The 23,072-nt window shown below is 41.1% G+C and overlaps 1 protein-coding gene across 1 annotated transcript; it reads right to left on the minus strand.

Moving 5' to 3' along the window:
- Nucleotides 1-74: 74 nt before the first annotated feature.
- On the minus strand, nt 75-22,328 carry LOC127652919 (3 beta-hydroxysteroid dehydrogenase type 7-like). Its single transcript, XM_052139376.1, has 6 exons — nt 21,972-22,328; nt 16,212-16,367; nt 13,886-13,994; nt 12,536-12,635; nt 11,755-11,917; nt 75-5,403 (listed from the first exon to the last, which is right to left on the minus strand). The coding sequence occupies exons 1-6, from the start codon at nt 22,129-22,131 to the stop codon at nt 4,988-4,990; spliced, it is 1,104 nt and encodes a 367-aa protein (XP_051995336.1). The 5' UTR covers nt 22,132-22,328; the 3' UTR covers nt 75-4,987.
- Nucleotides 22,329-23,072: the final 744 nt, after the last annotated feature.

Here is a 23,072-nt window from a genome sequence, read left to right on the forward strand (position 1 = left end):
AAGTGTTTGTTTTATTCATGATCACTAGTTCAAATGGAAGAAAATGAGAACCACTCCTGTTATAAATTCACTTCTTTTATTTGAAAATTATAGATTTAATTATACCAGCATGGAATTTAAACTGGAGTCATTCTGCATAAGTACTATTCTTACCCCTGACACTGTGTATTTCAAATAGTACATAAGAACATATAAATATTAACAAAGTAATAATATTAATATTAGTTGAGCAGGGTGTTAAGAAAAGTTTTTATTGTATGATCTTACTTGATACGATACATGATGCATGATGATACAAAGCTAAATTATTTTTTCTGATTTTACATGTGTATTACATTTTGAGGAAGGTTAGTGGGTCTAGGGGGACCCACCCAGACACATTCAGACACTGGTAGTACCACGTCCTCAGGGTTAAACCTCAAATAGTTGGTGTTGTGTTCAGCTGTTTTGGACAATATTCCACTTTATCACTAACATAAGTGTCAATATTATGAAGGTCACTATGGAAACTCTCTTTTACGAAGACTCCCTGACATAATTCATTTCAGTTTAAGGGAATACCCTTGGATTGAAGCCAGTTAGGAACACCCTCTCTTCTTCAAGGTTTGGACTGTTGAAGAAAACAGCCCAAGAACCCTCATAATGGACCTCTATACTGTATAATCCAACTGCCACAAATTAGGCAAAAAAAAAGACACTCTTCTCTTGTATATAATGTATTTCAAACCATCTTGTAAATATGTGGTAATATTTAAAATGACATGGCTAAATGTGCAACACTTTTTTATTGCTGAATAATACACAGATATAATATCAGTTTGCAAAACTTTGTTCCTTGTCTTCTGCATTGCTATTATACAACCACTATAACAATGGGAGCTAATGTGGCTGCGTATTAACACTCATCTGGAGTAAATATGTTGCCTACAGTTTGCATCTGCTTCGTTACTAATCGCTAGTTTGTGCTCAAACATCTTTACCTTTGTACTGAATAGTCACGTTTACAACAGTGGGGAGTGTCAATAGATTAAAATAGGCCTACTTATCATAACTAACCCATTTAATGCCAACATTTTCCCAGCTACTGTAAGTGAAGACATGTATTTTACTACAAACAACAGGTCTTAAAAAAGTTAAAGTGTTTGTTTTATCCTTGTTCACAATCCAACCGCGGTCTACAGATATCGAAAGCATTAAACTAAAATAATGTAATGAATTTTACTAACTTGCATTTGTGAGGAAAAAGGGAATGATAAACCAAGAATATTGCATATTTCTTTTTAATGTTACTTTTTAAAATGTATTATAACAAAACTTTAAAAATCTGCAATTTTATAATGAAACTCAATTCCTGTACAAAAATAAGGCTCTGTTTTCCCACTGTTCACAATTATGTCTGCCAACATGTTTTTTTGACCTGTGAGTATGATTTACATGAGCCAGAGCAATCATATTAATAAATCAATAATCTTTTTTTTATATATATATATATATGTAGCAAATATGGTAGTTGTAAGTGTATTGTGACAGGTTTTACTTGCTTACTTTTATGTAGCTTTGACACAGTCATCATCTTTCAGAGGGACACAGTGGAATTGAATGGCTCTAGTCACATGAGAAATTGTGCCACCAATGTAAAAATGTACATACGAAATCAAGAAACGATGCACTTTCATATATAATTGACAACTCTGCGTAAAATACATCAACAACTGTTTTTATACCCCTCAAATATCAAACTAAATTTTGGTCATAAATATAACCGGTGGGTTTAAATGGGTTAATTTAGTGATTCAAGACGTTTCAGGGACTGTAAAAATCAAATGTGATAGGGCTACACCATGATGTTAGATAATTTCAGCATTTTAATTAGGATGTTACATTTTAATTTTATTAATTTCTTTAAATAATAGTCATCTTGAGGCCACACTGGAAGTTTGCAGATTCCCCCAACCCCCTTGTTGAGAACCATTTTCCTAGGAAATGTTTAAAGTACTATGTTCACCACTGGTTTGGGATGTTAATCAAATCAGTTAAATCACTAGTTAATATGGAAGAAAATGAGAACCACTCCTGTTATAAATTCACTTCTTTTATTTGAAAATTATAGATTTAATTATACCAGCATGGAATTTAAACTGGAGTCATTCTGCATAAGTACTATTCTTACCCCTGACACTGTGTATTTCAAATAGTACATAAGAACATATAAATATTAACAAAGTAATAATATTAATATTAGTTGAGCAAGGTGTTAAGAAAAGTTTTTATTGTATGATCTTACTTGATACGATACATGATGCATGATGATACAAAGCTAAATAACTTTTTCTGATTTTACATGTGTATTACATTTTGAGGAAGGTTAGTGGGTCTAGGGGGACCCACCCAGACACATTCAGACACTGGTAGTACCACGTCCTCAGGGTTAAACCTCAAATAGTTGGTGTTGTGTTCAGCTGTTTAGGACAATATTCCATTTTATCACTAACATAAGCGTCAATATTATGAAGGTCACTATGGAAACTCTCTTTTACGAAGACTCCCTGACATAATTCATTTCAGTTTAAGGGAATACCCTTGGATTGAAGCCAGTTAGGAACACCCTCTCTTCTTCAAGGTTTGGACTGTTGAAGAAAACAGCCCAAGAACCCTCATAATGGACCTCTATACTGTATAATCCAACTGCCACAAATCAGGCAAAAAAAAGACACTCTTCTCTTGTATATAATGTATTTCAAACCATCTTGTAAATATGTGGTAATATTTAAAATGACATGGCTAAATGTGCAACACTTTTTTTATTGTTGAATAATACACAGATATAATATCAGTTTGCAAAACTTTGTTCCTTGTATTGTGCATTGCTATTATACAACCACTATAACAAAGGGAGCTAATGTGGAAAATGTAGCTGCATAGTAACACTCATCTGGAGTAAATATATTTTTAGTTGTCCACACAGAAATGGAACTTCTCAGATTTTGGGAGAAGGGGATGGGTGGTTATGGTGAGTGAGTCAGCTATATAATTATTTATGTTTGTGGTGGTTTGGAGAGCAGAAAAGGTGTTTCGAATTACTTATGCTATTAAGCTATGTGTAAATAAAACCTGCAAGTGTTGCATTCAAACGACTAAATATTTTTAAGAGAACTACAATAGTTAAGATAATTACATATGTATTATAAACAAGTAAATGTGGTGGTGTGTATACAATGTTGTATCACACTGATAAAGACCTTTCCTGTAGCTAGCAGACAAAATAATGACACATTTCTGTATTGCCAGAGTACTGCCAACAAACATAAAAATGTTGCATGTGATGTAAAGCTTATGCATCCAACTGCTACCATTACATCAATCATTAAGTCATATTCATTTTAACTATCAACAGGAAATACATAACACGTGTAACACATTATTTATTTATTGGTTCCTGGGTAGTAGGTGTTGTTTCCTAATTGTTTAAGCCTCAAAAGAATAGAAAATGGCTATTGTTCCCCACAAACTTTGCTTTTGTGACCGGGACATTGATATTTTGAAATGCGATTGTTAGTTGGATACATATCTGCATTTTTCTGAGATGGCATCAAGACGCTACAAGCATCCCGGCAGACACATTTTGCTATGCCTGTGGCCAATTTATCAAGACAAGAGTGAAAAAGCATCTGCTAATATGTGGAAGGCCTACAAGACATATTTCGGCATGCCTAAAGGGGATCAAGACAAACCCTGGGCACCTCATTTCACCTGCGAGCACTGCAAAAAAACTCTGGAATGTAAGATGGACAATTGTTGCTCAGAATGTTATGTTATAAAAAAAATACTTTTTAAAACTGTAAAAGTTTTTAATTTTAAAATGTTTTTTTGGGATGCCTTTGGGACAGCAGGGATACCAAGGCGCACTACCACAGGTGGAACTGGCCACACCAGACAGAGTTCTCTGTGGGGAGGAACAACGTCAAGTGGGAGCCACTGGCGGGCTGAGGTGCAGATGCCACCACTGCACATCAAATTGGACCTTATGAAACAATTTGTCAGAGCTCTAGAAAAGGAGTCGGCAGCCTTCAATTACCTTGAAGACTTCTTCCCTAAGCTGTCTGAGGCAAATGTCAAAGCCAGTGTCTTTTTCAGACCAGAGATAAAGAAGATCCTGGAGTGCAATGAATTCCACAAGAAGCTCACAAGTAAGGAGAAAGCAGCTTGGAACAGCTTTGTCACAGTGGTTCGGGGCTTCCTTGGCAATTAAAAGGCCAAAAACTATGTGGAGCTGGTTGAGACTCTGGACAAGAACTATGGCACAATGGGCTGTAGGATGTCCCTCAAAGTCCATATATCCTTGATGCTCATCTTGATAAATTCAAGGAGAACATGGGAGCGTACTTGGAGGAGCAAGGTGAGCGCTTCCATCAGGATATACTGGACTCACCGCTACCAAGGACAATATAATGAGAACATGATGGGTGAATACATTTGGGGGCTGATTTGTGAAAGCGATTTACAGTATAATCATAAATCTCGAAAACGACTTGCTTCTAAATCTTTTGTAGTAAATGTTTTTATTACTTTAGTATAAATAAATGTTAATTTGGATTCATGTTGTTTTTTTCTGACTTTGTGAACTAAAAGACACAAATTTGCCCGTTTTATCATTGGAAATGGGTACATTTCAAAATATCAGTTTGTGCATAATAATAGCCATTTTCTATGCTTTTGAGGCATAAGCAATTAGGAAATAACACTTACTACCAAGGAACAAAAATGGTGTTACATAGTGTAATAGATCATGACAGCAGTAATATTATGAAACTGTGTTCCGTTGAACTATGCTTGTTCTAAATGTTAACTGTGCTGTAATATATCAGATTTAAACAGTATGGTCTTTTCTGAACAGTCTGGCATTACAAAAGCTATGGGTGAGAGAAACCTATTGCTTGCCACAAGAAATTGACCACAGGTGTTACTGTAATTATATATTAAGCAGCTGCTAAGTGTTCTTACTACTGGTTTCTAAAGGGAACGTGTTCACCCAGCATTGTGTACGTGCCTGGCATTGCTCCCAACTGTAGAGTGGTTTGTATTGAAAGTGGCGACATGCCTTGTCTGTGCTCACAGTGAAGGATGTGCGGGCCACGGCAAGTGTGTATCCGTTGAGCAGTGGTGTGTAGTTGTAAAATGGTTTAAGGAGCCAGCGCAGCAGGTCGTTCATCCATGCTACGAACCATAGCACCCACACTGGCATGTGCAATGATCGGAAGTTGAAGGCCGAAAGAAACTGCATGTTGAAGTCTTCGTAACTTTGGTATGGGGAGTCATCGTAGCAAAAATAAAATTGCCCTCCCAGCTTTTCAGGATGCTCTCGCAGAGCACGTGCTGCCAGCAAATGCATCCACGCCACATTACCTGCGTGCACCAGAACACATCCATGCTATTTAAAATATTACTGGGTGGAGTGGATAGAAGTAAATTAACGACAAATGTCTTTCAAACAAAAAAAAAAAGCACACTAAATTGCACCCATTTAAAAAATAAACACATTGCATTTCCAGTGTTTGCATTTTTTGAAGGTGCAATTTCATCAACATTCGCCACCTAGTTGTGTAGCGAACACACACACAAGATGAGACAGTCACAATGTAAGTCAACAAACTGCTTTTATTAAATAAAGAGCAGGCGAAGGTACAGTAAGGAAAATCCAGAGGGAGAATGGTCAGGGAAAGCGTAGAGTCGAGAGCCGGGGAACGAGGATATAACAAAAGGGCAATAGCAAATAGAGTGGTCACGGAAAGCAAGGGGGTCAAAGCCGGGGTAATCAGAATAACAATAACAAGAGGGTCGAGGACGGGAAAACAGTTAACAACTAGGGAGCTGGCAAGCTAAAAAGGTAACGAGTAGGGAGGTCAAAACTAGATGAGACTAGCGGGGGCAAAACTAGATGAGACTAGCGGGGGTCAAGACACGGGGAACTAAATACAATAACCAACAGGATACAAACGGAAGGATGGTGTATTTATAGGGGCGAGTGCAGGTGTAAACAATGACAGGTGATAGGGACGAGTGCAGGTGTATACGATGTGTGGGGATTGGAAGCGCGTGAGTGCAGGTGGTCATAATGTTCAGGCTGAAGCGCGTGAGAAGCGAGCATGAGTCAGAGGGGGGAGACAGTTTACGAGCGAGAGCTCGTAATAGCAAAACCGGGCGTGGAAGCCCGAGGGAGGAAAAAGAGCGTACGAGCTCAAGGGGGCGGAGCGAGGGAGTGGGAAGCGAGCACGCTTGTGGAGTGAATGTGTGCGTGCTCGCGGAAGCGGAGATGGGGCAGAGGAGCGGGGTTCGTGACAGTACTCCCCCCTCTGAATAGGACGGCTCCTGACGGCCACGCTGGGTTGCGTGGAGCGCGAGGGAACAAAACGAGCGTGTGGGCTCGCGGGGGGCAGAACGAGCGTGTGAGCTCGCGGGGGGCAGAACGAGCGTGTGAGCTCGCGGGGGCAGAACGAGCGTGTAAGCTCGAGGGAACAGAAACACACCAACAAAATGAGGGCAGTCCAAGGGGGACAGAAGGCACAAAGGGAAATGAAACAGTCCATGGGGGTCTAATGGGCAGTTCAAGGCAAGGTCAAGGGGAACATAGCGGACAGGCGGGTGGTCGGGAGATCTAGGGGGCAGCCTTAGGGCAGAGACTGGGTCAGGGGGTCTGGAAGGCGACTGGAGAACAGGGACTGGGTCCGGGGGTCTGGAAGGTGACCACCGGACAGGAATAGGGTCCGGAGGCCAGGGAAGAGGCCACTGGACAGGTAGAGGGTCAGGAAGTCCGGGCTGAGCCGTGAAAGGCGGAGCCGTCAGAGGCGGCACCGTAGGTGGCTCTGGAGGTGGGGTCCTGGAAGGCTCCGGAGGTGGAGCCGACGGAGGCTTTAGGGGCGAAGGCCTGGAAGGCTCTGGAGGTGGAGCCGAAGGAGGCTTTAGGGGCAAAGGCCTGGAAGGCTCTGGAGGTGGAGCCGAAGGAGGCTTTAGGGGCGAAGGCCTGGAAGGCTCTGGAGGTGGGGCCGAAGGAGGCTTTAGGGGCGTAGGCCTGGAAGGCTCTGGAGGTGGAGCCAAGGGGGGCTTTAGGGGCGAAGGCCTGGAAGGCTCAGGAAGTGGAGCCCATGGAGGTGGCGCCGTAGGAGGCTCCAGAGGTGAAGCCCTGGAAGGCTCTGGAGGCAGAGCCGAGGGAGGTGACGCCGTGGGAGGTGGCGCCGTAGAAGGCTCCAGGAGTGAAGCCCTGGTAGGCTCTGGAGGCAGAGCCGGGGGCGGTGGCGCCGTAGGAGGCTTGGGAGGCGGAGCCGCAGGAGGCTCGGGAGGCGAATCTCTAGAAGGCTCTGGAGTCTTAGGGAGCAGAGCCGTAGGAGGCTCGGGTGGTGGAGCCGTGGAAGGCTCGAGAGGCGGAGCCCTAGGAAGCTCTGGAGTCTTTGGGAGCAGAGCCGTAGGAGGCTCAGGTGGTGGAGCCGTGGAAGGCTCGAGAGGCGGAGCCCTAGGAAGCTCTGGAGTCTTTGGGAGCAGAGCCATGAGAGGCTCGGGAGGTGGAGCTGTAGGAGGCTCTGGAGGGGGAGCCGTAGGAGGCTCGGGAGGCATAGCCATAGGAGCCTCTAGTGGCCGAGCCCTGGAAGGCTCGAGAGGCTTGAGGGGGGGAGCCATGAAAGACTCGAGAGACGAAGCCATGAGAGGCTTGAGAGGAGGAGGAGCCCTGAAAGACTTGAGAGGGGGAGCCCTGAGAGGCCCGAGAGGGGGAGGAGCCCTGAGAGACTCGAGAGGCGAAGCCGTGAGAGGCCTGAGGGGTGGAGCCATGAAAGACTCGAGAGGCGGAGCCCTGAGAGGCGGAGGAACCCTGAGAGACTCGAGAGGCGAAGCCGTGAGAGGCTTGAGGGGTGGAGCCATGAAAGACTCGAGGGATGGAGCCCTGAAAGACTCGAGAGGCGAAGCCGTGAGAGGCTTGAGGGGTGGAGCCACGAAAGACTCGAGGGATGGAGCCCTGAGAGACTCGAGAGGCGAAGCCGTGAGAGGCTTGAGGGGTGGAGCCATGAAAGACTCGAGGGATGGAGCCCTGAGAGACTCGAGAGGCGAAGCCGTGAGAGGCTTGAGGGGTGGAGCCATGAAAGACTCGAGGGATGGAGCCCTGAAAGACTCGAGAGGCGAAGCCGTGAGAGGCTTGAGGGGTGGAGCCACGAAAGACTCGAGGGATGGAGCCCTGAGAGACTCGAGAGGCGAAGCCGTGAGAGGCTTGAGGGGTGGAGCCATGAAAGACTCGAGGGATGGAGCCCTGAGAGACTCGAGGGGTAGAGCTCTGGGAGGCTCGTGAGGAGTAGCCCTAGGAGGCATGTGAGGAGGGGCCCTTGGAGGCTCGAGAGGAGGAGCCCTGGGAGGCTCGAGAGGAGGAGCCCTAGAAGGCTCGTGAGGAGGGGCCCTTGGAGGCTCGAGAGGAGGAGCCCTGGGAGGCTCGAGAGGAGGAGCCCTGAGAGACTTGTGAGGCGGAGCCCAGGAGGGCTCTGAGGGGCGAGCAGAGGCTGACCGAGCCGTGGAAGGCTCTGAGGGCGGAGCAGAACCTGGCAGAGCTGTGGAAGACTCTGAGGGCGGAGCCGAACCCGGCAGAGCCGTGGAAGACTCTGAGGGCGGAGCCGAACCCGGCAGAGCCGTGGAAGACTCTGAGGGTGGAGCCGAACCCGGCAGAGCCGTGGAAGACTCTGAGGGCGGAGCCGAGGTCGGTAGAGCTGTGGAAGACTCTGCGGGAACCTCTGCGGTCTTGAACACAAGACGAGACTGGGGAGAAGGAGCCCTCTTCCTTCTCTTACGTCTTCGGCCAACAGGGGACGTGGCCATGGGGACGGTCGAGGCTACAGGTGCTATCTCTGGGGCGGTCGAGGCTACAGGCGCTGGCTCGCTGACCGTGGCAGACATGGGCGCTGGCTCGTTGGCCGTGGCGGGCATGGGCGCTGGCTCGTTGGCCGTGGCGGGCATGGGCGCTGGCTCGTTGGCCGTGGCGGGCATGGGCGCTGGCTCGTTGGCCGTGGCAGGCATGGGCGTTGACTCGCTGGCCGTGCCAGGCTTCGAGGCTGGGACCGTGACAGGCCTCGGGATTGGGGCCGTGTCAGGCTTCGGGACTAGGGCCGTGTAAGGCTTCGGGACTGGGGCCGTGTAAGGCTTCAAGACGGGGTCCGTGTAAGGCTTCAAGACGGGGGCCATGTAAGGCTTCAAGACGGGGGCCGTGTAAGGCTTCAGGACGGGGGCCGTGTAAGGCTTCAGGACGGGGGCCGTGTAAGGCTTCAAGACGGGGGCCGTGGAAGGCTTCAAGACGGAGGCCGTGGTAGGCTTCAAGACGGGGGCCGTGGTAGGCTTCGCTGGTTCAGTTTCTGCCTCCCCCACGGTAAACGAGGAACCAGCGTACAGTAGGGCGAGGTCAATAAACTGAGCCAGGTTAAGGGAGCAGCGACCACCAGGCATTAATGATGAGGTTGGCTCATTCAGTCCACATTGAAAAATGTCTTTCAGAGCCACCTCATCAAAATTCACCTGGTACGCCAGGGCACAAAAATCAAACCTCCAAGGGTTGACTCCCCTGACGCAACCCCAAGAGTCGGGCTGCTGGCTCCCTAATGTCGAGCGCGGGGTTATGGGTTACACAACCGCTGCCTCGCATAAAACCCCTTGGTCAGCGTCTGAAGAGCTGAAAAACCTCTCCGGGGGTGGAGAGCTCACAGCGCTCGGACATGCATAGGACGCATAAACGGGCTCAGGGGCAGACACAGGTGAAATCGGGTGAAAAAATCAGAAATAGCGCATACCTGCTGCCCCGGGCCGTGAGCGCGTGGTCATCACTCCCAGCTGCAAATCCGCGCACAGAACGCGCCGCGACAATCCGCTCTATTGAGCTGCGCGAATCCTCCGCGTGAAACATTGTGACTGTCTGCGGTGAGGTTGGTTATTCTGTAGCGAACACACACACACAAGATGAGACAGTCACAATGTAAGTCAACAAACTGCTTTTATTAAATAAAGAGCAGGCGAAGGTACAGTAAGGAAAATCCAGAGGGAGAATGGTCAGGGAAAGCGTAGAGTCGAGAGCCGGGGAACGAGGATATAACAAAAGGGCAATAGCAAATAGAGTGGTCACGGAAAGCATGGGGGTCAAAGCCGGGGTAATCAGAATAACAATAACAAGAGGGTCGAGGACGGGAAAACAGTTAACAACTAGGGAGCTGGCAAGCTAAAAAGGTAACGAGTAGGGAGGTCAAAACTAGATGAGACTAGCGGGGGGGGCAAAACTAGATGAGACTAGCGGGGGTCAAGACACGGGGAACTAAATACAATAACCAACGGGATACAAACGGAAGGATGGTGTATTTATAGGGGCGAGTGCAGGTGTAAACAATGACAGGCGATAGGGACGAGTGCAGGTGTATACGATGAGTGGGGATTGGAAGCGCGTGAGTGCAGGTGGTCATAATGTTCTGGCTGAAGCGCGTGAGAAGCGAGCATGAGTCAGAGGGGGGAGAGAGTTTACAAGCGAGAGCTCGTAATAGCAAAACCGGGCGTGGAAGCCCGAGGGAGGAAAAAGAGCGTACGAGCTCAAGGGGGCGGAGCGAGGGAGTGGGAAGCGAGCACGCTCGCGGAGTGCATGTGTGCGTGCTCGCGGAAGCGGAGATGGGGCAGAGGAGCGGGGTTCGTGACAAGTTGTGACGTATAGTAGCAGAGAGTGAAGATTGTGCATCTGCACTCTACTGCTTTTCCTGCAGCAAAAGGATGTACAAGTTTAAAATTTCAGTGGTTAATATTCGGTTGGAAATTCAGAGACCAAAACAGAAATATAAATGGACTGAATATTTCCTGTTGAATAACAAAAATTAAATTTTTAACTGAATTTTGGAAGGTAAATATTTATTATTGAATTTGTAATGATTTTTAAATTTCATATTTACAGCTTAAATATACAATTATATGAAATTGCATCTCCAAAAAATGCAAGCACTGTTGATGCAATGCATTTATTTTTCAATTAGTGCAATTCGGTGTGCTTTTTTGTTCACTTCAATAGGAGTGCATGGTGTCGGATTCCAGAAAGAAATCTTTTAACAGGGATACATAGTAACACCTATAACAACTGTAAAGCCATTAAGTAAATATAAACATCACCAATAAAAAAAAACAAAGTCCCAAGTACTAGGTTAAAGTCAAGATGGAAACTATTTTCTGAACCAAAAAGACATGGGTAGGGTTGCGCAAACTGTCCGTAAGGTCTCACTTAAGATGAGACGTCAAGTTTACACTATTGGCTTAGTAACTAATAGTTAGTTTGTAACTTTTGGAGAAAAGCTTTTGCCAAATGCATAAATGTAAATAAGTCAGTGCTTAATTTGGTTGCACCACCTGTTCTCAAGGCAAGACTTAACTAGTCGGTTGTAAGTAATGCGTAGTCATATAATATGATGTTTACCTTAATTGATCCAATAAGCAGACTTGAAATTTGTACACAGAAGTGTTAAAAAGCTGTGAATTTCAGTTTGATCTTGTCACGGTTGAAGTTCAAACCTTGTTTGCTCGTAACTGTCAGCTGTAATAAATTATATCCCCATTCAAATACAATACGTAATAAAACAAGTTTTAATTAATTACATACTTAGTTATTAAATATCGTTATTTACATAAGCTATCTAAAACGAATAAGGGACAATACATACTAATACAACAGGCTGAAAAAATTAAATCAGAACCAAGAGTCTGATGGCTGACCTGCATAGACCCGTCCATGCTCTGTATCCCGTGGAACTCCTCTGATAACCCAACCACCTGTACGGATCCCAATGTTGTAGAAGTCCTTCATGAGCTGATGCTGTTCCCCATAGATACCTGTTGGTCGCAGAGAACATGTGTAGATAGTAGCTCCTCCCTTTACCTAAACATTGTAAGTGGGAGAAAATGAGAGAGAGAGAGATAGAGAAATAAAAATGTATTTCATTATTTTTTTGTAGCAGAAAAACTAATAGGATTACATTAGAAGTCACCCAGATGTAGATCTTTAAACAGCATTACAGATTTTGAAGCGTCTAAACACTGTCGAAGATTTATATTGATCAGTGTGAAGACAGGCCAGTGAATGCATGTCATTCTGAAACACCAAGAGCAAATGATCTAGACCTCTATTAGGATTCCAGCATTAGTCAATGCAACAAGTGATTGTTTCCCATGGGTTTGGCAGGGTTCAGTATTGTGCAAAAACTGGAAAATGGCAACTAGGCCAGTGTAAACATCAAACAAGTTTAAACAAATTCCATCAAACGTTCATGGACAAAATTGCTATTATATGTTTGTTGTATCATCATTCTTGATGATAAATTGTCATTCAATATAATTTATGGAGTAGTCTATTAGATGATCCAGTTTAAAGGAAGTTCACACAAACATAAAAATTCTCTCATCATTTCCTCACCCTCAACAATATTGTGTTATCTCTACATCCGTTTTTGTGTCATGGTCACTGAATTCAGATTGTGAAAGAGAGATCATGTAGTACCTTTGTTCCATTGGCTTCCAGCACCATTCTTTCAGCTGCTGCTTTGGTCTTAGGGTAAGCCATCTCATGGAATACATTATATGGTGTATCTTCATCCCCTCTGTGTCAAGGGACGGAAAACACAGAATGGTGACTGATTCTAACATTTTCCTTTTTGTCCTTTTCCCGTTAAGTTGAGGCCCAGATTTTGTCTTATTTTTTTTTATATAGTTGGCTAATGCAGCACAGGAATTTTCCAGCAAAAACAATTTTTATAATTGTAAACTTAGAAAGACATGTTCATGGCAAGTTACAGATTTTTAACAACACTATTAAATATCAAAACACACCACAGGCACCAGATCAAAAAAAGATGAAAGATACAATGAAATAATGTGATCATTACTGACAGCTGGAGAGGATGAAATATAATCTTGTTGTTTATAAATTCCTGTGATCAAGGGAATAAATGTGTGTAATGTGTTTGTTAGCATAGTTCCAAAGATATATAAGACTTTGATATTTAATCTGTAGGAGGCAGGAAAACAATCTTAAAATGGAATATGAGTGCATGTTAGTTGCTCTCCAGGGTAAATGTTAATGTTTGCAGCACGTGGCAGTAACTGAACAGTTTCCAGGTTTTGCTCTGTGTGTGTGTGTGTGTGTGTGTGTGTGTGTGTGTGAGTGTGTGTAATTACAGTTCTATGCACGGCTTCAGTTAAAACCCTTTATTTTTGAAGCAAATGTGATACAAAAGTCATCCTTAAGCTGTAATTTAGATATAACCTCTACAAATCTTTATTTAAAAGATTGTGTAACATATTTTTCTTTGAAAATAGCCAATTACTAGAACTGCAAAGAAAACCCCCTTTGTTTATAACATATTGTGGCAAATTTGATTGTAGTTTCAGCTACCAGTAAGAGTGTAGTTCTCTCAGTTTTGACACATTTTAACATGATTAAATATGTTTATATATATATATATATCACTGATTTTCCTATAAAGTCTGCAAATTCTGTCTGAGCCTGCTGACACAAGATAACAACACAAAAGCATTTTCAGATGTTAAGATAGTACAGAGAGCATTCACAGATTATGGCTGTGGCCTTGTGACAGATATTTCAATATATGCATGAAATGTTGGCATTCTGTCTGGAATGCTGGCAAGACATTCTGTAATGAATTCAGCATCTGCAATCCAATCCAGTGATGTCTCCCAAACATTCTCTCAATAATATCTACAGTACATTCTTTAAAAGTCTAAAGTATTTAAAATGTATATAATATTTTTAAGATAAACTCATATGATTATGTGGAGACACTTTACATTAAAACAAAGCCCAAATTTTAGATACATTTTATATAAATACCTGATAAAATGATCTCCTTTTACATTTGGACCAACCACCTCCATGGAGCTTGTATAGATCAGATACTGAATGCCAATTTCCACACAGACATTTATTACATTCTCCGTTCCTGTTGGATAATAACATTGAGAAAGAACAAGATATCAAGTCAGCTTCTTTCATTTAACTAAAAATCATTCAAACACATGACAAACAGTTAGAGAGGGTGAAGAAAACAGGACTGTCTCACATTGGGAAATCCAATTGGGAAAGCTAAAATGAAACAACAAACAGTAGAAACATTGCATTGATGTGGTTACTTCAGGAATCTTGTTTGAGTCTGTGTTAATATATTTGGTTGGAATGAAAAAAAAAAAAAAAAGTTTATCCAAACCAAAAGAACGGTTACTGTCATAAGGGCTGGACTGGTGATCCGACTCCATTGCTTACAGAGCTGACACTGGCTCTGCAGACAGGGTGGAGTTAAGCGGTGCAGAGTTGAGCGGTCTCTTCACTGCAAGTTGCTAACTAGTTTGTGAAATATATACTGGAAATTTAATAAATAATGACCCCATAATTTTTGCTTTTCAATATAACTAATATAACGTTAACCTTGTCCTGACAACCATGTCACTCATGTCTGTTTTCTGTTAGCCAGCTATAGATTGTCAGTGCAGTAAGTAATGTAGCAGATTGAAAGGTAAACAACAGAGCATCTTTTTGCAGCTCATCAGACAACGGTGCGGTGGTGGATTGTGTCTGTTGAGCGTTCATTTCACACTACGCTGTTGGTGAGATGCTGTTACCTAGTTGGTGAGACGCAATGCTGGTCCATCTTTTACTCTCCATGACAACGAGCTTATAGCTAACTAGCTAACCAAGTAGCTACTTTCATTGCTTGTCAGCGGAGTTGAACAGTTTGATGTATTCCCCAAACTGTTTTGTTCAGGATTCACAGTTTGGTACCCTCTTCAACCAAACAATTCCAGTCATTGTATTTATAAAATGTAATATTTAAGTCTGTTTTCCACCATTGAAAGTTTCCTCTGAACTTGTAAAGCAGAATATGGTGTAACACCGCTGCCGCTATTTATCTCTTGACTCAGCAGGTGTAAATGCTTCTAGTTTTACAACCTGCCAATAATTGACTGTCAGTATTAATATGGTCAGCGTTTGACTGATATTAAACAGTAATGCTGATGTTTATTTAGCTATTTATTGTATTTTTATTTATTCTTTATTTTCTCTGTGTTCATTTCTACAATTGGTTCACAATGTATAATAATAATAATAACAAATATTCTTTGATAAAAATAAGAAAGCAGCCTTCGGAGTAGCTTTGCATAGTCTTATCGGTGCAAAATCGGTGAACAATCCACACACCAGCTCAAAACGTAACTATATCAGCCACCATATCGGTAATCTATGAATTTCCCCCCTCTAAAATTGGTATCAGTATCAAAAATCCCATATCGGTCAGGCTCTAATTTGTATGTTGAAAAAGGCTGAAAAGTAACGAGGTAGATTGTAAAACAGGGCATCAAATCTGTGATGAATGTTGTTTCCACCAGTGTTGCAGTTTGTGCTGAATACATCTAAAATGTCAGACACATTTGGAACTAAGATTGAGATCCATTCAATGAGTTGAAGAATATGTGAGTCATTGCATAGTAAACTAAACCACAGTATTGCTGAAAGCCACATGATGTGCCCCTGCAAATGGGAGGATATTTGAAAATAAACACAAACAACACACAAACAACAAGCAAAAGAAGTACTGCCTTGAGTGAGAGTAAATGATGCACTTCCTGTCCACACTGACTGTAAAGTTTTATGGTTATTGTAAATGTTACTAAAGGAAAACTGTGGGAGAAACCAAAAGCCAAAACAAACACATTGTGACATTTATTTATATTAAAGTATATATTTTTGAGACCGGCAGCATTCAGTGACTCATTGACTCACGACTTACTGTTGTATTTCATTCCTTTGGAGCGTTTATTTGTATTCAATTCCAGCCTATTCATTTTTTTTTATCAAGTTTCTTGAACTCTTTTCCTTCACTTACTTTTAAAGCTGAAAAGTTTAAATTCTGTGCCTCTAAATGCAAAAATAATGAATGTTTTCAGATAGGTTTCCTGAATATACCCCCGTTGGCCATTGGTTGAACAAACTAATTGTCCTGCCCCAAACTCATTGGCTGAGTCAGTGTTGCTGTGTCTGGCATATTAAGCTGGGATAAGAGAAAGAGTTTTAACATCAGAAGAAATTAACACTTTGACATTACTTCTGAAAACCCCTCTCTTTTAATTTCCCTGATTTATTTCTTATAAGTTTTCTCACTCACCTTGTACATTGACTGCATAGATGGTCTTTTCAGGGACTTTGTACCAAACATCAACCAAACTAGCTGTGTGGATGATCAGATCTGCTCCCTGGAAGGCATCCTGTACACTCCTGTAATCTGTTATATCTCCCTGTATCAATACCACCTTCACATGCTCTAAGAAAGAGAAAGAGATTGTTCAGTTCTGATATTCAGGCAACATTTATAGGTATTTCTTATCATTCTTCATGTATTTTATGCATAGGATTTGTTTTTATTATTATTATTATTATTATTTCTTGTTATAAAACAGAATAAAAACACTTAATTTTAATTGAATAAACTAAGAATAAAAGCTTGAGCGATGATGTACAGGCAGTTGCTTTATGACAATTTTATTTAAGGGGCCATTCAAACACAGAGCAACAAATATTACAGAATGCATTTGCCTCGAGATGCACTTTTAAAAGTTGATATTGACTGTGTCCAAGTATGCACACTTTCCTACATATAAACTCCGCAAAAAAAGAAACGTCCTCTCACTTCCTACTGCTTTTATTTTCAGCAAACTTAACATGTGTAAATATTTGTATGAACATAAAAAGATTCACAAAAAGATTGTGACACACCGCCCCAGACCATGACGGACAAAGACAAAACTGTGACTCGTCAGTGAAGAGCACTTTTAGCCAGTCCTGTCTGGTCCAGCGAAGGTGGGTTTGTGCTCATCGTTGTTGCCGGTGATGTCTGGTAAGGACCTGCCTTACATCAGGCTTACAAGCCCTAAATCCAGCCTCTCTCAGCCTATTGCGGACAGTCTGAGCACTGATGGAGGGATTGTGTGTTCCTGGTGTAAGTCGGGCAGTTGTTGTTGCCATCCTGTACCTGTCCCGCAGGTGTGATATTCAGATATACCGATCCGGTGCAGGTGTTGTTACACATGGTCTGCCACTTCAAGGATGATCAGCTGTCCTTCCTGTCTCCTTGTAGCTCTGTCTTAGGCATCTCACAGTACGGACATTACAATTTATTGCCCTGGCCACATCTGCAGTCCTCATGCCTCCATGCAGCATGCCTAATGCACATTCACGCAGATGAGCAGGGACCCTGGGCATCTTTCTTTTGGTGTATTGCAGAGTCAGTAGAAAGGTTTATTTAGTGTCCTAAGTTTTTGTAACGGTGACCTTAATTGCCTACCGTCTGTAAGCTGTTAGTGTCTTAACAACCGTTCCACAGGTGCATGTTCATTAATTGTTTATGGTTCATTGAACAAGCATGGAAAACATTGTTCAAACCCTTTATAATAAAGATCTGTAAAGTTATTTGGATTTTTACAAAATTATCTTTATCTTTAAAATTCAGAGTAGAGCATCCGAAACCTCAGTATTCATAAAACAGTAGGTGAGAAATATCCGGATGACCCACCCACCGAGTGCACATCCACCGGACACTGTACTATCGCATAATACCACAGGAGCCGAGACGTCAAATTCAAATTGCTGAATTAAAAAAAAAAAAAACAGGTGGCTCTTTTTAACTTTAAGTGCCAGACATAGCAGGAAACCTGTTCCTTGTGGTTAAATCAGAGTTGTTAAACAAAACCAGAGTAAAATATTTTCACAGGTCTTGTATTCAAACTATTTGCCTGCATTCCTAAAGAACTTACTTTATTTAATGGCCGTTAAGTATGTTCTTTAATAAATGCAATACATACTCCGACAATATGCAAATCTCGGACACAGACGTTCTCTGATATAGTGTAAAAAGCTAAAAAAAAACGCAGTGAATCACGATCCAAAGTTACATAGAAAAACAATGGAAAAATAGTGCAGATTGACACAAAAAAAAATAATTCTCAGAGCACTTTACGTACGTGTACAGGTGTTCCTAATATTCATGCGATTATCTAATCAGCCAATTATGTGGCAACAGTACAATGCATAATATCATGGCGATATGGGTCAGGAGCTTCAGTTATTGTTCACGTCAACCATAAGAATGGTGAAACAAATCTCAATGTTTTCAACTGTGGCATTACTGTTGGTGCCACACAGGCTGGTTTGAGTATTTCTGTAACTGCTAATCACCTGGGATTTTCACACACAACAGTCTCTAGAATTTACTCAGAATGGTGCCAAAAACAAAAAACATCCAGTGAGTGGCAGTTCTGCAGATGGAAACACTTTGTTGATGAGAGACGTCAACAGAGAATGGCCAGACTGGTTCGAGCTGGCAGAAAGGCGACGGTAACTCCGATAACCTCTCTGTACAAATGTAGTGAGCAGAATAGCATCTCAGAATACACAAAACTTGAGACAGATGGGCTAAAACAGCAGAAGACCATGCCGGGCACTTTATTAGAAACACAATGTTACTAAACTGATAACAAGTGTAGCATGTATTGGACCGCATTGAGATGCATGAATGTGTTTGTGACAGATGCTGTCAAGACCAGCATCTACATTCTCATCTCTTTCATTTACCTCAGAATCAGAATGAGCTTTAATGCCAAGTTCACACACACACGCACACACATACACACACACTCACACACACACACACACACACACACACACACACATGTTGTGTTTCCATGTTTTATGGGGACTTTCCATAGACATAATGGTTTTTATACTGTACAAACTTTATATTCTATCTCCTAAACCTAACCCTACCCCTAAACCTAACCCTCACAGAAAACTTTCTGCATTTTTACATTTTCAAAAAACATAATTTAGTATGATTTATAAGCTGTTTTCCTCATGGGGACCGACAAAATGTCCCCACAAGGTCAAAAATTTCGGGTTTTACTATCCTTATGGGGACATTTGGTCCCCACAAAGTGATAAATACACGCTCACACACACACACACACACACACACACACACACACACACACTTGTTGGTCTACCTATCATTATGAGGACTTTCCATAGACATAATGACTTTTATACTGTACAAACTATAGCTTCTATCCTCTAAACCTAACACAACCCCTAAACCTAACCCTCACAGAAAACATTCTGCATTTTTACATTTTCAATAAAACATTGTTTAGTATGATTTTTAAGCGATTTGAATTATGGGGACACTAGAAATGTCCTCATAAATCACATTTATAGCATAATGACCTTGTAATTACCAGTTTGTAACTTACAAAATTGTCCTCGTAAATCACAAAAACACGCACACACACACACACACACACACACACACACACACACACACACACACACATACACACACACGAGTAGCAAGGGAATGTAATGGCAGGAAAGGTATGTTATGTTGAATAAATATAAATAGACTAAGCTGTGTATTGCCCAGGAAGTTTCCTGATGGCAACATCTTAATGGTCTCATTGTTTGTAAACAATCTTCATTCTTGCTAGGGTCCTGAGTGCACATCACTGACATTCTTGTTGACAAAGATACAGTTATTCACACAGGAACTATACAAAGTCTCTCTTTCTCAATCCACACATTGGAATCTAAAACCTCTCCTTTCCTGGTAAACTGATTTTATTGTTCTCATTCTTACTTACCATTGACTTGTCATAATAATGAACAAAGATATTTATAGATATTCTGCAAAGATTAACAGCCTCTGGAGTCTGCACAGAACAATGCTGCATTCCAAATCTCAAAAAACTATGGCCTCTTTACTGCACTAAAGGCAAACAATAATTATTACTATTGGAGTAGCATAGCAGCAACAATGTTAACATAATGCTCGAGTAATGGTGGTTTACAATCTTAAACAGCATCATAAATAATGTCTGCCTAAGAGCAAATGCTTTGACAAACAGTCATAGAGATTCATGAACATGCAATTTTTGCATGTTCACTGTACCATTGGGTCAACGTTAACTTCTGATAAGAAGAGCTTATATAACCTCTTACTTTTGCCATTTGGACTGTGACCATATGCTAAGATGGAGAAGATTTCACATATCTTTGTGGAGTTAATGCAATTTTCCTTCATTGACCCAAACTGAAATCAATGGAAGCAACTCTTGTGAGACCAACAATACACAAAGGCAGGACAATGGATCCAGCAGAGTATGTAACAAACTCTAGCTAGTAAAGAACATTTAATATGCAAACTGGAACCAGTTTGGAAACCTTCAAATCTAACTTCCAAACTTTGTATTTATTTCTCAGGCAGATTACATAATGAAATAGAATAGTTAAAAAAGGACATGTGCCCCAGCTAAGCAAGTTGTCAACTCACAGCTATGCTGTTCATTTATCAAACTGATTTATTAATAATTATAATTAAGTTTATAATTGTTGTACTGCTGAAATGAGATACTCTAAAACATAACACAATGAGAGATCTGACTCATATGAATTGTTCAAATATAATGCTTTTAACGATTATTGTCAGCTAGATCGCTGAAATCACTGAATATGCACCCTTTGTGCTGAGCATGTCATTGGATGGATGGTGCATCCTGGACCCTGGTGGTGAAAGAGGAGATGAAAGGAGGGAATTGGATCGGATGGGAGAGACTGATGTTGGCGGCCCTGACCTCGCAAGTAATTGCCCAAATATGTTCAACAAAGCCAAGGCTGTCATCACAGTGACGTGAAAGAATGTTTTCATTTCCTATGTCATGTTATGAATACACGTTTTCCCGTCCTTTGCAAAACGGTAACAACAGATGTTTCCCCTTTGATGCACAGTAAGGTATGCATCACTGATATTTGCTAATGGGTCAATGACGTGCCACTCTTTTTTTCTTTGTAGTAACTCAGGATCTATTGAGTTATTCATCAACAATACATTAAAAATTTAATTCATACAAAACATTTAATTGAATACTCCTCTATAATGATGTTTTCAATTTCTAAGTCCAAAGTCTTTTTTATATTTTGTCTGGGGGTTAAAGTCAGAAGTATCCAAGCGGTCTATCTGTCTGTAGCCAGTAAAAAAAAAAAAAAAAGAAGAAAACAAAAAGGGTAAAAAAGCTGAAATTATGTTAGTATAAATAACTTGGAATAATCTTATCCTATTATTTCTTTTAAAAAATAAAAAAGAGGAGAATATACATTAAATATTATTAATATTTCCAAAAACTATTGTCCATCAAATCAAAGTCAAGTGGCATAACCAACATTCATATTTTTTACATTTATAAGGCTTATTTTGTTCAGGTCAAATGGAGTAACCCTAAGAAAACTTGATATCCGTGACTCAAAAATGTATGATATTTGTAAAAAAATACAAAAATAATTATAATTATATAAATAAATAAAATTTTAAAAAAAGAAGTGTAAAACCACTTTGAAATGAATGATTAAGTTGTGTACCCTCACGTCTATTCAATAAGCATTGAAAGTATTTTAATACATTTTACTTGATGGTTACACCACTTGACATTTTTAAGTAATCTTTTTATGTTTTTCATAAATGTATGACACCAACATGCACACAAAGATTATATTTCTACAAACATGACACACGTGTTTTAAACTAGATCTCATTTTTTTCACCTCGGACAATGTTTGTCATTGTCAACGACCCCATACATAGTGAATCACAGAGACAGCAGAATACATATGTGACGAAAAATATAAATGTTATACACTATTGGGGCGAAAAAATTAAGACATAAAAGCAAATGAACTGCAAAGACGACCAAAATGCACCCTCACTAGGTGCGCGCTTCACTAGGATTTGAGACGCAAACATACACGTAGCCTAACATTCTAGTCTAGTATAAATCAGTATGCATAAGAGGCAAACAGCATAAAAAAAAAAGAGTTCCAGACTTACCTGTACTGTGACTAAGAAGATTTGGGTTAATATGTTTATCAAAAAGTCTGATCTCCTTAATATTTTCTTCTTTCTCCAACAAAACTTGCAGCAGGTGCTGTCCGAGAAAACCGCACCCTCCAGTTATCACATACGTTAACTTCGACTTTTCATTCGACATATTTGTACTCCGTTAAGTCTTCTCCGTTTATTGATTGACGTGTTTATCCGTCAGTGTTGCTTGCCGTCGTCAGTCAGCTCTTCACCAAATGTTCTGCGAGCGGAAAACAAGAGAACTTCAAACTAAAGTCCAGCGTAACAAGGGCTTAATGTTAAAGAGGAGCAACTAGATGAGAATGCACAAATTTCCAAATTTAATAGACACTAGACAATTAATATCCTATTGGCTCAAATGTCCCTCCTCCTCAACAACTCGTGTTCAAATTGTCTATAGGTCCCACCAATCAGATAACTCTAAAAATGAAAAAAAAAAAAACGCATTTCTTACCTCACACTCGTTTGGGTATTTTCTTTAAACTTGTTTTGGCAGGAGAATAAAAACACTCAAAAAGTGAAAAATTCAGAGGGCAATGATTATATTTCTTTATGAACAAGATTTCAATTATATAATCTGTGATAGACTATAAAAAATGATAGACAGAGAGACTGCTAAACTGAAAATATGATTTGCCACTGGTCATCATCACTGTTTTTCAGTTGACTTCTTTCATTAGTGTTTTTGTAAATGCTCACTCAATCAAAAATACCACAATGGCTTGCAAATGCCATCTCAGTTAATCATTTACAAGCTAATGAGAAGACATGAATTCAAAGTCATGCAAACATTCAAAACTAGTGTGATAGATTCTCTAGGTTTCCTTATACACACTGTCTGATCAAAACACTATATATGTGAGTCAGAGTAGTATAAGTAGGCTAGTAAACAATACTTAGTTCAGATGGCTAATATGTAGACTGTTTTGTCTTATGTGGACCAGATAGAATAAAGTCTGCTGCCACGTAAAGAGTTTAGTCACAATGTCCGGGTATAGTTAAATATGAACATAATGACCCTCTTATCACAAACCTGTCAAGGACTAAGCCATATCAAATATGCATTAA

Source organism: Xyrauchen texanus, chromosome 12 (genome assembly GCF_025860055.1).
Source record: "Xyrauchen texanus isolate HMW12.3.18 chromosome 12, RBS_HiC_50CHRs, whole genome shotgun sequence".
NCBI classification, from domain to species: domain Eukaryota; kingdom Metazoa; phylum Chordata; class Actinopteri; order Cypriniformes; family Catostomidae; genus Xyrauchen; species Xyrauchen texanus.

Excerpts from the sequence above, each read along its gene's own strand:
- LOC127652919 (XM_052139376.1), bottom strand. The coding sequence starts at position 22,131 with ATGTCGAATGAAAAGTCGAAGTTAACGTATGTGATAACTGGAGGGTGC. Across the intron at positions 13,995-16,211 it reads CTATGCAGTCAATGTACAAG|GAACGGAGAATGTAATAAAT; the intron begins GTGAGTGAGAAA and ends ATTATCCAACAG. Across the intron at positions 12,636-13,885 it reads AAAGGAGATCATTTTATCAG|AGGGGATGAAGATACACCAT; the intron begins GTATTTATATAA and ends CCCTTGACACAG.